The sequence below is a fragment of the Perognathus longimembris genome, chromosome 10, assembly GCF_023159225.1.
Source record: "Perognathus longimembris pacificus isolate PPM17 chromosome 10, ASM2315922v1, whole genome shotgun sequence".
Classification (NCBI taxonomy): domain Eukaryota; kingdom Metazoa; phylum Chordata; class Mammalia; order Rodentia; family Heteromyidae; genus Perognathus; species Perognathus longimembris.
In genome coordinates this window covers 68,075,698-68,089,568 of record NC_063170.1, presented here as the reverse complement: position 1 = coordinate 68,089,568, position 13,871 = coordinate 68,075,698, and the positions used below count along the sequence as shown (strand labels likewise).

The following is a 13,871-nucleotide window of genomic DNA, read 5'->3' as shown; positions in this document are numbered from 1 at the left end:
CTGGCTGGGAGGGGCTGGGGCGGGCAGCCAGCATCCAGGCTGAGGGAGGGAGTTCTTACTCAGTGTGGAAGACCCCCCCCCCCAGGGCTCTGGGTGTCCAGGACCTGAGGCTTCCCACTCCCGTGTGACCCTTACACGCAGGCCCGAATCCCGGGGACTTTACCCAGCACCTCAGGACCGGTTCACCCGCACCCCTGGGCCTCAGTGACTCCCCGTGGGGCACAGCTCTAAGGGCAGAGCCCCAGTGGACTTTCCGCCACCGGCCTAGGCTCAAGTGTGGAAGCCGCTGGAGAGGGGCCAGTTTGGTGGCAGGCAGACCAAGGCCCTTCGCCCATGCCGTGCCTAGTGGTCAGAGGATGGGCGTGTCACCTGGCTGACCTGAACCGTTTCCCTTAGGACCTGGGAGACGGCAAGGCAGCGCCTTCCCGGTTGCAGGCATGGCTGGTGAGAATGTGACAGGTGTAGGGGGGTGGGGGGGGGGGCTGGCCTATGAGCTGATCCAGAACACTCTCCAGACAGGCTCTGCTGACCCTCTCCCAACCGCACAGCCCAGCCACACCAGAAAGTACACGTGTTCCTTCAGTTATTACATTGGCCTTTATTCATCTTTCTGAATCATGGTCTCCTGCCCCACCTTTGTCCTTGTGGTCAACCGGGGTCAAAGCTCCTTTCCTTTGTGGAGAAAACCCTCTCTAAAGCTGGGTGTGGTGACCCATGCCCGTAATCCCAGCCCTCAGGAAATTGATGCCAGATGATGGAGAAGGAGTTCAACACGGGGTGATTCATGCCTGTAACCCTGGCTACCCAGGAGCTGCCATCTGGTGAATGGAAGTTTGAAGCCAGAGGAGGCAGAAAAACCCATGAGAGTCTCACCATCCTCCACAAAGCCAGGCTGGGGGTGCGGCTCAAGATGTGGAGCCCCGGGGCTGGGGATATAGCCTAGTGGCAAGAGTGCCTGCCTCGGATACACGAGGCCCTAGGTTCGATTTCCCAGCACCACATATACAGAAAACGGCCAGAAGCGGCGCTGTGGCTCAAGTGGCAGAGTGCTAGCCTTGAGCGGGAAGAAGCCAGGGACAGTGCTCAGGCCCTGAGTCCAAGGCCCAGGACTGGCCAAAAAAAAAAAAAAAAAAAAAAGATGTGGAGCCCCGAGCGAGCGAGGCCTGTGAAGGTGCAAGGTCCTGGGGTTCAAACCGCAGCGCCACAAAAACAAACAAAGCCACCCCCCACCCAGCTTCTCCCTGGCACGCAGCCCCCCTCCCCACCCAGGTCCAGCCCAGGCTGTGGGGGGCGGGTAGGAGGGAGGCTTGGAGGTTATCCCAGGCGCCAGCCGATGAAGGTGAGACCAACGCCCAGTGGGATGGCGAGGCCCACCACCAGTGCCAGTGTCAGGAGCCCCAGGCGTCTGTGAGGGGCTGAGGGGCGCAGGGTGAGCCCACTCCCGGCTTCTCAACGCTCCTCCTCCCTCTTCCCCCTGGCCCAGGAACTCACCACTGGGACACAACCCGTGCTTCCAAGCCAACGGCACGTCGGATCTCCACACCCGAGGAGACAGAGCCCCCACCCGTGAGCCAGAGCGTCCCCTCCTCTTGGGAGGCTGAACCAAAAACGCCTGGGGGGGTGGGGAGCATGGAGAGGAGGGGACCCCACATCTTCCAGCTGCGACTGTGTGCTTGGCATAGAAAAGGCCAAGGGTGGCAAGGACACACGAGAAGCTCACAGCTGGCCTGAGCTGCCCGAGGGGCACGCATTGGCCTGGCGCGCACCGGGCAGCGGAAGCATGGAGGGCCGGACCATTGTCCCCACGCCCCCAAGTGGACACAAGCTCTAGGTCTCCTCATTTTCCAGAACCTAGGAGTGCAGTTTAATAACGTGTGTAAACGGAGACAGCAAATTCCAGCTTATAACACATGTTCGTCAGCCAGAGATTGATGCAGAATCTATTTTCCCCCGCGTGCTGCCTGTGGAGAAGTCAGAAGAATGTGTGCAGAACGAGGGGGCTTCCTTACCGGGACACAGCCCCCCCGCCCCCCCGGCCTCGGGAAAGGAATGATGAGGTCTAGTGTCACTGGGCCCGAGCCCTGAGTCTGTAGGAACAAAGAGCAGGACTGTCCCCACACGGGCAAACATGACTGGGCCTAACCCCGCCCCGCCCCGCCCCGCCGCCATCCTACACACAGGCTTGTGGCCAAGGGCCATCGTGGACGAGAAGCCTTTCCCAGCCCCTCCAGTCCCCTCTGATCTTCCTTCCCCCACATCTCAACGCTTTCTGTACACACATGCACGGGTGTGTACACACACACACACACACACCTTAGTTTCTTCAGTTGTACATGGGGAACCTATTATTGGATTGTGAACTCCTGACTGCTACATGCTTTTCTTGCATCTCCCACAATCCTAACACAGCACGGGCAGAAGAGACTGCTGAATTAACTGCTGAGCCCGCAGATGGAATCTGGCCCCCCCACCCAAGTGTTCTGAAGACTTACAGGGTGTTGCCCAGTCTCCATCCTTGAGAAGCACCCTCTATCTTCTACTTAATATCCGTGGCCTGTATCAGACATCACTCGCCAGCCAGCTTCGTGGCTGAATTCGATGAAGTCTTCCCAGCTCATAGACCAAGCAAGTCAACAGATTTAAGTCTCAGAGGTTAGGTTACCCCTCATGACTTGGTCTGAAGTCTGAAGTCTGTTAACGCTGCTTGGGAGCCTTCTAGGATTCAAAAATATTGACAAGCAGCAGGTGAACATTTAGGTAGGAACTGCAAAGACCTACTCCAGCTTAATCAGCTTGTGCCATGGTTTTGCGGTACACCTGCTTGGGGTTTTTATGTAGATACTCAGAAGAGTCTGTCAGCCAATCTGTTCTGTTCTTAGACTGTGGAACAGGGTAAAGTCTCCAAAGTACAGTGCAGCTCCTTGGTGCCGTCCTCCTCAAGTGAGGGGATTTCTGCCCAGATGCCTTAAGGAGGCAGGAAAGGAGGCAGAGGACAGCTGGGCTCAGGGAAGACAGCCTTCTACAATACGCAGCACAGCTGGATGGAGAAGGTCAGTCTCGAGCCTCTGGTATCCCTCTTAGCTGAGGCCCTGAAAGACGTAGCCAACTGTGCCAGCTGGGGCCTCGCGGACGGCCAGGTGACCAGATGCACAAAAGCTGACGAAGCAAATGCATTAAGCAGATGACAGAACCATGTGTCTCCCAGAGGTGACAAAGGGATTTGGGCCATGTTCTGACCAATGAGACCAGGGCCCAGCCCTGGCTAGCCGTACCTGGCTGACACTGTACCCAGGGGCCACCAAGGTGTCCAGCTCCGAGCCTGGGTGGCTCCAGGTGGCACTGAAGGAGGCCTGTGTCCTCGAGGAGAAGTGGCGAATCAGCCGCTGGGCCTGGGTGTCCATGTTCCCATTCCAGGAGGCCAGAGACCCTGTGTGGGGGCAGTGATTGTGGCGGGCTGTAGTGGACGGGAGGTGAGGGTGGGGGCAGGGGTGGGCTTAGTAGGACAGGGGTAGTGAAATGGAGGGGAAGGGGCTCACCACTCTGGTGGGGGCATTCCACATGGCTGCTGTTTTCAAATGAGAACTGAAAAATACAAAACAAGGGCAAGTCAGCAAGTTCCAGGCACCGTCGTCCATTTTCTCCTCCCTCTTGCCCGTGTCTGTGCCTTGAAGCAGAGCTGGGGGTGCAAGTCCACCTTCTCCAACGCATACCACTGTCAGGGAGAGGGGAGTCAGAGTGGGCTAAGATCTGTGGCCCCCAACGCTGCCCACGGGGTGGGGGGGCTATCCTCATGCCTTCTGATTCCCGAGCAGCGGCATTGGGGAGCTCTTCACGGGGGCATGCGGGTCGAACCTCTGGCAGAGGGAAGCCTCCAGCCTCAGCGGGCAGCGGAGCGTCAGGGCCATGACCATTTGGCTGTGCTGGCTGTCGTCAGTAACGCGCACTGAGTCCCACAAGTCCTAGCCATCTGGCAGGTGGCACAATCACAGGCTGAGCCCTGAGCCCTGTCCCAGCTCCGTCATGCCGTCCATCATGCCGTCCCCGCCCAGGGCATCAGCGCAGCACAATTCCTACTTGGAGAGCCTCTTTTTTCTCTTTCATTTTGCCCTGGGTGCTGCCCCTGAACTTTGTTTTTGTTGTTGTTGTTGCCAGTCCTGGGGCTTGAACTCAGGGCCTGAGCACTGTCCCTGGCTTCCTTTTGCTCAAGGCTAGCACTCTGCCACTTGAGCCACAGCGCCGCTTCTGGCCTTTTCTATATATGTGGTGCTGAGGAATGGAACCCAGCACTTCACGTATGAAAGGTGAGCACTCTACCACTAGGCCTCAGCTGTCCCTGAATTTTTGTGCTCAAGGCTGGTGCTCTTGAGCCATAGCTCCACAGGAAAGCCTGCTGGAGGGCAGGGGAAAGGCTTTCCCTGCACTGCTCAGACCTAACACGTACGGCGGCTCTGGCTCGCTGTGGTGCCGCTGCTTGGGCTGGCAGGACACCGAGGGGAAGCAGTGTAGGGTTGTGGGCGAGGATGTGGAGGAACTGGGGAGCTGAGGAGAGAGCAGCCAGCGAGGAAACCGGGAAGTCCACACTCCTCCTCCGTTATGATTTTCCTGGCCTCTGTTCCCAGCCATTTCCAAGTGCCCAGAGCTCCGGGTTGCCCCTCGGTGTGGACTGCCCAAGTGCCCACCCGTGTCCGCCCGGGCAGTCGTACGAGGCACCAGGTAACAAGGCCTCCGCCTCTTTTCTGTAGGCTGTGGAACTCTAAGCTAAGCACTTCAGTCTTGTGAGGACGACAATGGAGGTCTAGGCAGGGGTGGGGAGGGGAAGGTTTGGGGCGCATATAGAATTTGGACATTGCAGAACACGCCATGATGGTGGCTATCTATGTATTCTGCCTCTGCGGGCTGAAGCCAGGCCTGGTCCAGGAAGAGCTGGGCCTCGGGGTGGGGGTGGGGGGGGACACCCTGAGGCGCTGTGTCGGGCCGGCCCCTCACCCCAGCTGCACCAGGCTTCCTAAGCGTCTGGGCAGCCCCAGCCCTTTGGCTTTGGGTTTGGAGATCTAACCAGGGTCGCGCACATGCCAGGCCTGCCTAGGTGTTTCCAAACCTGACCTACTGGTGCATCCCCACATTTTCCCCGGCTCGCCTCTGTGCCCGGGCGGGGCAGAAGGAGTTCATAGGGCAGATCTGCAGTCCCAGCCTCCCCGGACACAACTGTCTACAGATGAAGCCGCAAAGGAAGAGAAAAAGACACACCTGAGGAAACGCCCAGGCTGGGCGGGAGGGCGCGGGGAACGTGGCCCACACACTCGAGGTTTCCTCTGGCTCTGCACTCTGGCCATCTGCTGGGGTGCTCTCTGTGGAGCCAGGGGGATTGGATGGGGGGGGGGTGAGGAGGAACACGCATGCCCCGGAAGGGATCTGGCTTTTTGCAGAGGCGTGCCATTGCAGAAGCATTCCCTGCCCGGGCATCCAGGGCCCACTGGGGACAGAGACGCACTGGCCTTTGGGCCTGGTGAAACGGCCACCCGTATAGTGCCGCCGCGGGCAGCAGTTCAAAGGAGATCGCCGCATCTTGTGGAGCTGAAGGTTGGGGCCTTGTGGAGTGGAAATGTGACGGTGCTTTCTCTGTCGGGGTAGAACAAAGGTGGCCTTAGGCCAGGGATCAGGACGCCTAGTTTCCATTTCTGCCACTGGAGCCCGAGGAACCGCAGGCAAGTCATTCAACCTCCGCGGGCCTCCGTTTCCCTTAATGTGCCGTCTGCACCTTTTCAGCCTCCCTGGCGTAGCTGAAGAATGAAATGAGAGGTGGGAACACGGGGTGCGGCTGGTATCGGCAGGGAGGGGCATTGCTGGCACCCTGGGTTTCTGATAGAACTTGACCTTGCCAGACTTTTTGGATTTCTGCACCAGGAGGTAGAAAAGGCTGCATCAGGAGCCGCCCGCCCACGCGGTACCCCTCGCCAACCACATCGAGAGGGGGCCACTCCTGCTGGTGTCATGGGGGGCATCAGGTGCTCCACCCTGCTGCACACTGGTTGTGGTGGCATAACTCTGGCTTGTCAGTGAACTGCATTCAGATAAAAAAAAAAGAAAGGAAAAGCCCCGCCAAAGGCCTGGACAGGGGAGGACATATTTCCTACCAATCCTTCAAGGCCTCCTCCGCCCTATCAGGAGATGCGAGTGGAAGATCATTTTATGTCAAGGACAATAATGATGTATGATAAAATTTAAAGCAATATATGCACCCATTCCCTTACATATAAAGGCATGCAGGTATGCATTGTAGCTTTCTTTCCTTCTTTCTCTTTCTTCCTCCCTCCCTGCCTCCCTTCCTTTCTTTCTGCCAGTCCTGGGGCTTGGACTCAGGGCCTGGGCACTGTCCCTGAGCCTCTCTGTGCTCAAGGCTAGCACTCTGCCACTTGAGCCATACCATCACTTCTGGCTTTATGTGGTTCTGAGGAATCGAACCCAGGGCTTCATGTGTGCTAGGCAAGCACTCCACCACTAAGCCACATTCCCAGCCCCTGTAGCATTATATCTAACAGGGAAAGCTTAGAAACTGCCAACTTATTTATTTTGGTGCCAGTCCTGAGGCTTAAACTCAGGGCCTGGACACTGTCCCTAAGCTTCTTTTACTTAAGGCTAGCACTCTACCACTTAAGAAGCAGTGCCACTGCTTGCTTTTTTTTTGTGATTAACTAGAGATGAGAGTCTACTAGAGATGAGAGTCTCACAGACTTTTCTGGTTGGCTCTGAACTGTGATCCTCAGATCTTAGTCTCTTGAATACACACTGAAGCCCCAGCAAAACTGCCAACTTATTTTTTTCTTTTTGCCAGTCCTGGGGCTTGAACTCAGGGCCTGGGCACTGTCCCTGAGCTTTCTTTTGCTCAAGGCTAGCACTCTACCACTTGAGCCCCAGCGCCACCCGGCTCTTTCTGTTCTTGTGGAGAGGAATGGAGAGCTGTGCCCTGAAGCAGGTGTCCCCACCCAGCAGGGGCCCCGTACCTCATTCCAGGCCAGTAGACAGCCGGTAAAGGCAGCCAATCCCAGCAGAGACGGAGAGGCCAACGAGTAGCAGGAGCGGGGCTGCCAGTCTGGGGATTCCCCATGGGCCTTACAGGACCAGGGCAGCCTGCAAGTGGGCAGCAGCTCCCGGCTGAGTGGCAGCCAGAATGAGAAGGTGAGCAATTGCCTAATCCTGTCCTGGCCCCGCCCTGCCCGCAGGCTCCTCCTTTCACCTAACCAGCAGGCCAGGCTACATTCCTTTGGCACGGGGCTGGGGGGGGTGGGGGGGTGGGACTAAGGGACCTAAAAGGCAAGGGGCTCTTTTGCTCTGGTGGGGAGAAATGACAGGAAAGGGACCGGCACCAAGTTGGGGAGGTGCAACCATTACTTAACCCATCCCAGTCCTGAAACACTCTACAGATCTGACCCCCTCCCCACTCACAGGGATAGAACTTGGGTTCCCCTTAGAAATAACATCATCCCCTCACCTAGACAATTAACCCAGCTCTGAAACACTTCTCTATCCAGGGACTGGTGCACCATTTAAAGGAAATAAATTTAAGTACATAAACCTCCCATGCTCCTGCTTGCACCCTAGTCCCTATCTCCAGCTGGCTGATTCAGCCCCCCAACCCCCATTTAGCCTGTTCTGGTTCTCCTGGGCAAAGGGTTGATGCAAAGGGGTCGTCAGCTTCAAACCCCCGTTCATGGGTGCAGCCTGCTTAGGAAACCCCAAAACTCATAGCCGAGCCCTGGAGCAGAGAGTGAGCCACGCACACTGACCTGGTTTCCTGCGGTTTCCGGTGCAGGAAAAAGGCTGACAAGGCTCTTGCCTGGTGGAGACCCTGGCCACATTCCACAGCTTCCTCCCCCGTGGAACATTTCCGCTTCTTCACCCTCCCCTTGGGGGATGGCCACGGTGGAAGGAAATTTGGGGACACTCCACCAGGCCAGGACATCTAGAGAAGGCTAGTGCCCCTCTGCCACTCCATCCTGCCCACCCTTCAGTAGCCTGTCCCACAGCATTCTTTTTGGCCATTTCTACTCCTAAGTCTTCGGGTCCAGGGTCTGAAGGGCCCTTCCCACTCTTTGTCCTAAAAAATACCATCTGGCTTGAGTGTGATAAAGAAAAACCAAAGACTTTCTTGTTGTTTGTGTTGCTCCAATGCCCAGCAGTAGCAGTCATGAAACAGGTGCTCAGGAAACAGTTCGTTATCTAAGTAGTTCATCTGATTCATGTTCATTCACAAAGCGCTTCCAGTGTTTGATTCTTCGGATGACCGGGACCTTATGAGGCAGGTAGGTGAGAATTATTGTTTCCATTTTATTTAGAGAGATAAGGAAATCAGTGAGGAAAGTGATTTGGTCAAGGTCAAAGTCTGTAGCCCAGGGAGCAACTCAGTGCCACCAGCCAGGGCTCCCTCCCCCCTGTTCTCCGGCCCTGAAGTCCATCTCTGCAAGCATTTCCGGTAGATCTGAAAGGGAGGAGGCCACACCAAGACTGGGTTAAAGAGCCTTTCCCCAGACTTCACCTAGCTCTCATCTGTACAAATCATGACCGTTTTTAAAGTGTGGAAGCCATGAAGCAAGCAATGATACTATTCTAGAACCTCTATATCCTCCGAGGGGACTCTCACCCTGAACCTTGTTAAGGTCTAGAAGCAGAAATGAAAAGTAGAAAGGATACCAGGTACAGTAGCTCACGCCTGTAATTCTAGCTATTCAGGAGGCTGAAATCTGAGGATCATGGTTCAAAGCCACTCAGGCAGAAAAGTCCCCAAGAGACTTTTATCTCTAATGAATCACTAAAAAACAAGAAGTATGGCTATGGCTCAAAATGGGAGAGCTCTAGCATTTGGCAAAAGAGCTCGGGGACAGTGCCTAATCCCTGAGTTCAAGCCCCACAGCCAACAAAAAAGAAAAAAGAAAATGAGCACATAGGAAAGGGAGGACTTGGGGAGCACTGGTGGTTCACGTTGTAATCCTAGCTACCCAGGAGGCTGAGATCCAAGATCTCCCTTCTGGGGCTGGGAATATGGCCTAGTGGCAAGAGTGCTTGATTCATATACATGAAGCCCTGGGTTCGATTCCCCAGCACCACATATATAGAAAATGGCCAGAGGTGGCGCTGTGGCTCAAGTGTCAGAGTGCTAGCCTTGAGCAAAAAGGAAGCCAGGGACAGTGCTCAGGCCCTGAGTTCAAGCCCCAGGACTGGCAAAAAACAACAACAAAAAAACAAAACAAAAAAAACACAAAGCCAGGCCAGGCAGGAAAGTCTGTGAGACTCTTATCTCTAACTACCAGAAAACCAGAAGTGGAGCTGTGGCTCAATGTGGTAGCAAGCTGGAAAGAGATGAAAGCATTCAGGTTTTTCAAAGACATGGATAATGGTTGGTAATCTACAGCCACACTTGAACAGACACAGAGGAACAATCAGAGGCACAAGGCAAAGTTTAAGTTTGGGACAGTGAATTTGAGATGGTCGACAGGACATCTACCCAATGTTCTGCAGCTACAACTTCTGCCAGTAGACCGGAGGGGCAGTATAAGCAAAATCACTACAACCACGGCAAGGGTAGAACTAGGCAATTAACTATCTGGCTATCATCCAATGACACATCTTTCATGCCGAAAAGCATTGTCAGAGTTCTAGATATGAAAGGACATCTATTTCATCAGATTTTTCTTTTATCGTGTGTATACTGGTACCAGGGCTTGAACTCAGGGGTTGCGCCGGGTCCCTGAGCTTTTTTGCTTAAGGTTGTTGCTCCTCTCTACCACCTAAGCCACACCTTCACTTTTAGCTCCCCCCCCCCACTAGTCTCACTTCCCTGCCCAGATTGGTTTGGAACTGTGATTTTCAGCTCTCAGCCTGCCGAGTTTCTAGGACTCCAGGCGTGAGTCACCAGCACCTGGTCAGCCCTCAAGTCTAATTTGTTCCACAACTTATGTTCCTTGGTTGTTTTACTTTTACAGCACATTTCCCGAGAATTTCCTCCTAAATGCGTGTTCAAGGCTGGGTTGCAGGCCACTGGGAGGTGGTGGAACCTTGAAGAGGTGAGGCCTAGTATAAGTTACTAGTGGCTGACCCTAGGAAGGAATAGTGGAACCCTATCCTCCCCCCACACACACTTCTTATTGCTAGTCCTGGGCCTGAACTTAGGGTTTGGGTGCTGTCCCTGAGCAACAGAGCCACTTCTGAGTTTTTCTGAGTAGTTTACTGAAGATGAGTCTTTTGCTCAGGCTGGGTTCGAATCGTGATCCTCAGATCTTAGCCTCTTGAGTAGCTAGGATTACAGGCGTGAGCCACCAGTGCCTGGCCTCCCAACTTTCTGAACTCCATGGGGGAGGGGGAGGGGGAGCGGCAGCTTCCTCTGCACATGCTCCTCCCATGTTTACACGCCAGTGAACCAAGAATCTACAGGGGTCTTGCTGCAGTACCCACAGGCCCAAGAGCAACAGGCTAAGCAACCGTGGCCTGAAATCTCCGAAAGTATCTCAGAGCTACTCTAAAATTCTTTTCTATTTTACAATACAGGTTTAAGAATATAAGTGACTGTTAAACACAAATATCCAACTAAAAGAGGCTATGACCCAAGCCAGATGAATAGACCATGTGGTGGGTGGGGAGGTTAAATGCCAGGCCCATCGTCAGGAGGGTTGTGGAGATGGGTAGAACTAAGGTTCCCCATGCCCCGTCCTTCTTCTGTGGTCACTGTCATGTTTCGTGGGGAACTTGATACTCATTTCCAAGTGTCTAAGGTCACCACACGACACACTTTTCACACCAACAAATCCCAAATACAGGCACAGGGTGGACAGGGCAGTCTGAGGAACTTTATTGAGTTTCTCTTAATGCTTTGCAGTGGAGAGCACAGCCTGCAGGGGGCGCAATCTCTGAAGTGTTTCTTGCTAATAGACTGGAGCAGAATTAATTTGTTCCTTACTTCCTGACATCTGGGTGGTAAAGAGGTGAGAAATAGACATGGGGATAATGACCAAAGGAGGCAAGGATGAGGCTCAGTCTTAAAGGAAACACCCAACGGCCTTAACTTCAATGCATGGCAGTAGGTCACCCAGCTGCTGAATCAGAAATAATTTAAATATATTCTTGCACTTCCGCAGATGGCAACGGAACTCTAGGCCAAAATGTGAGCCTAGTCTTCACTAGGCACCAACATGACAGCTGCCCAAATCACCAGGAGAGACTGGGAACAGTTCCCCCACCTCACTCCGCTCAAGGGGGGGGGGGGGTGGGGGGGGCCCAGGCTCCACCCCAGAGCAGGCCATCAGGCAGCTTTCATTTGCGCTTCTTCTCTTGTGTGCTGGTGAACCAAGAGTCTAGAAGTTTCTTGCTGTAGTACAGCTGCCAGGCATGCACTTGGACTGCCAGCACCAATACCAGGTACATGACAGAGACAGCAGAAAAACCAAAGAGGAAGCGGTAGGCCTTGCCATGGCGGTAGAGTTGCTGTGCGGCGGGGAACATCTCCATGCTGCCATAAATGAGGGGAGCAATGGAAAAGAGCCCCACGCTGATCATGGAGAGCACCAGATAGCTGATATTGTTACGAGGGAAAGAGAGCAGGCCCAAGAGAGAGGGCGCAATGCTCAGCAAATACGGGTACTCCCCACTGGTAAGGGATGGCCACCTGATCATGTGACAAGAGCCTCAGGTGTCCCACGCTCATCTTGGCAACCAGCAGCAGCCATAGGACCAGATGCACGTAGATCAGCTTCTTGATTTCATACTTGAGAGTCACACTGTGGGGCAAAGCACAGGGAGAAGCACCTTTCATTCAAGTCCTTCCATATGCCAGGCAACTGTACTGGATACAAGTTTGAATGGCACAGACTCTGTCAGAGGCTGGGCACAAGGAATCAAGAGGGAAAAAAACAGCACAGAAGGTTATCCGGGAGGAGACTATTTCAGTTAGGTTCTCAAGGCTGAAGGAAGATGGTCATTCTCTGCGGACAATAGCATGCACAAACAAAAGCATAAGCGGGGCACCAAGTGGTTGAGTAGGGCAAAAGCACGTGGGGGGGGTGGTAAAGAGGCATAAAACTGAAAAAACTTGTTTGTTTGTTTTTAATTGGTTGAGAGGCCTGGGCGTGGGCACTGTCCTTGAGCTTTTCTGCTTAAGGCCGGCGCTTTACCACTTTGAGCACTTATCACCCATTAACCACCAGAAAAACCGAAAGTGGCCCTGCGGTTCAAAGCGGTAGTGCGCCAGCCAGCCTAGAGCAGAAAAGAGCTCAGGGACAGCGCCCAGGGCGAGTTCAAGCCCCGTGACTGACAAAAATAAATAAAAAGAAAGAAATGAAACCCCAAAGAGCACGTCATTCTTCAAAACTCTGGAAAGACGCTAAGGACATTCTGGGAGAACTCAATGGATTTAACAAAGGAAATTCTTTAATTTTTTTATTTTAAAATGCTCATTTTCAAAGAGGTGGAAAACAGAAAAAAACAAATGTCACCTCTAGACTTCATCAAGTTCTTGGATGACAGGGTCCGACTTTTTTTCTTCTACCACCTCTTAAGTGCTCACGTACATGTTTGTAAATTAGTCCTGGGTTTGGATCCTGTCTCTCGGGCCTACCGGGCTTCCCCGAACGTGATTTCCCCCGGGTCCTTTAATAAGGTGCGGGGAGAGTCGAGGTGTGAGCCGGGGCGGGGGGGGGGGGCGGGGAGGAGGGGACCGGGCGGTGCGCGGGGCTGGCGGAGGGCAAGGCCCGGGGAACGGGGCAGACCTGGACCCCGGACCCCGGATCGCGGATCCCGGACCCCGGACCAGGCCACCGAGCCCAGGCGGGCCCAGCCCCGAGGCCTCGGCCGCACGCCTCGCTCCTCACCTCACCTCATCTGGTAGTGCATGGCCACGCGCTCCCGATGCTGGAAGTCGCTGCCGTCGGTGCCGGCCGCTCGCGGGCCTGCCCGAGACGCCATGGTGGGTGGTGCCGGATCCGAGCCCCGGAGGCCGCCGTGCCGGCCCGCGCCCGCCCGCCCGCACACCGCCGAGCCCGCCGGGGACCCGCGCGCCGCCTCAGCCCAGCTCGCTACCCAGCGGCCGCGGGCGCTGGAAGCGCACTTCCGGCCTCTCTGTCTCTGGAGGACCGACTCGTTGGTCACGTCCCCGCGCACGCGCCCTGGCCCTCGCGGCCCCGCCCAGTCCCAGCGGGGAGGAGAAACCTCAAGCCCCAACTCCGGAAGCCTGCGAGACCAGTGGACTGGGCTCCTTGGAAAGGCCACGAAAGGAAAAATAAAAATAAATCCAAATATCTGTAAAGGAAAAGAGGTAGAATGGTGGGGAGGAGTGCGGTGAGTAGTGGGGAGTGTGTTTAATGAGTACAGAGGTTGCTAGGGATGATGACAACTCTACGAGTGGATGATGGTTTCCACTGTTAGAAGAACTGAACAACCTCAGAGTGACTGAAGTGCGTTCAAGTTCGCTTGGAGACTGGCAATGTGGCTTACTAGTAGAGTGCTTGCCTAGCGTGGTTCAGTTCCTCAGTATCACATCAACAGAAAAAAGCCACAAGTGGCGCTGTGGCTCAAGTGGTAAAGTCTCATGGACTTCCCTTCCTGGGCTGCCTTTGAACCCTTGATCCTCAGCCTCCTGAGCAGTTAGGACTCCAGGTGTGACCCACTGGTGCCTGGTGATCCTTTAGCTTTTTTGCTCTAGGAAGTTGCTCTACTGCTTAAAACACAGCTCCGTGTCTAGTTTTTTACTGGTTAATTGGAGATAAAAGTCTCTAAGACTTTTCTGCCAGGGCTAGATTCCCCCCACCCCAAGTCCACTCCCACTCCCACCCCCCCGGGTTGAACTCTGGGCATGGGGGCTGTTCCTGAGCTCTTCAGCTCAAGGCTAG

The 13,871-nt window shown here is 54.7% G+C and overlaps 2 protein-coding genes across 2 annotated transcripts; both read right to left on the bottom strand.

The window, feature by feature from the left end:
• Window positions 1–571: 571 nt before the first annotated feature.
• Il17re (interleukin 17 receptor E) lies at window positions 572–7,960 on the bottom strand. The gene is given in 13 exon segments (XM_048354783.1): window positions 572–732; window positions 1,492–1,547; window positions 2,014–2,087; window positions 3,273–3,427; window positions 3,537–3,582; window positions 3,665–3,712; window positions 3,784–3,827; window positions 3,830–3,943; window positions 4,431–4,539; window positions 5,108–5,209; window positions 5,845–5,917; window positions 7,022–7,090; window positions 7,785–7,960. Coding segments are annotated over 13 exon segments (1,140 nt in total). The 3' UTR covers window positions 572–658.
• A 2,858-nt stretch (window positions 7,961–10,818) lies between these two features.
• Window positions 10,819–13,050, bottom strand: Jagn1 (jagunal homolog 1). Its single transcript, XM_048356273.1, is given in 3 exon segments — window positions 10,819–11,631; window positions 11,633–11,765; window positions 12,860–13,050. Coding segments are annotated over 3 exon segments (552 nt in total). The 5' UTR covers window positions 12,949–13,050; the 3' UTR covers window positions 10,819–11,301.
• Window positions 13,051–13,871: the final 821 nt, after the last annotated feature.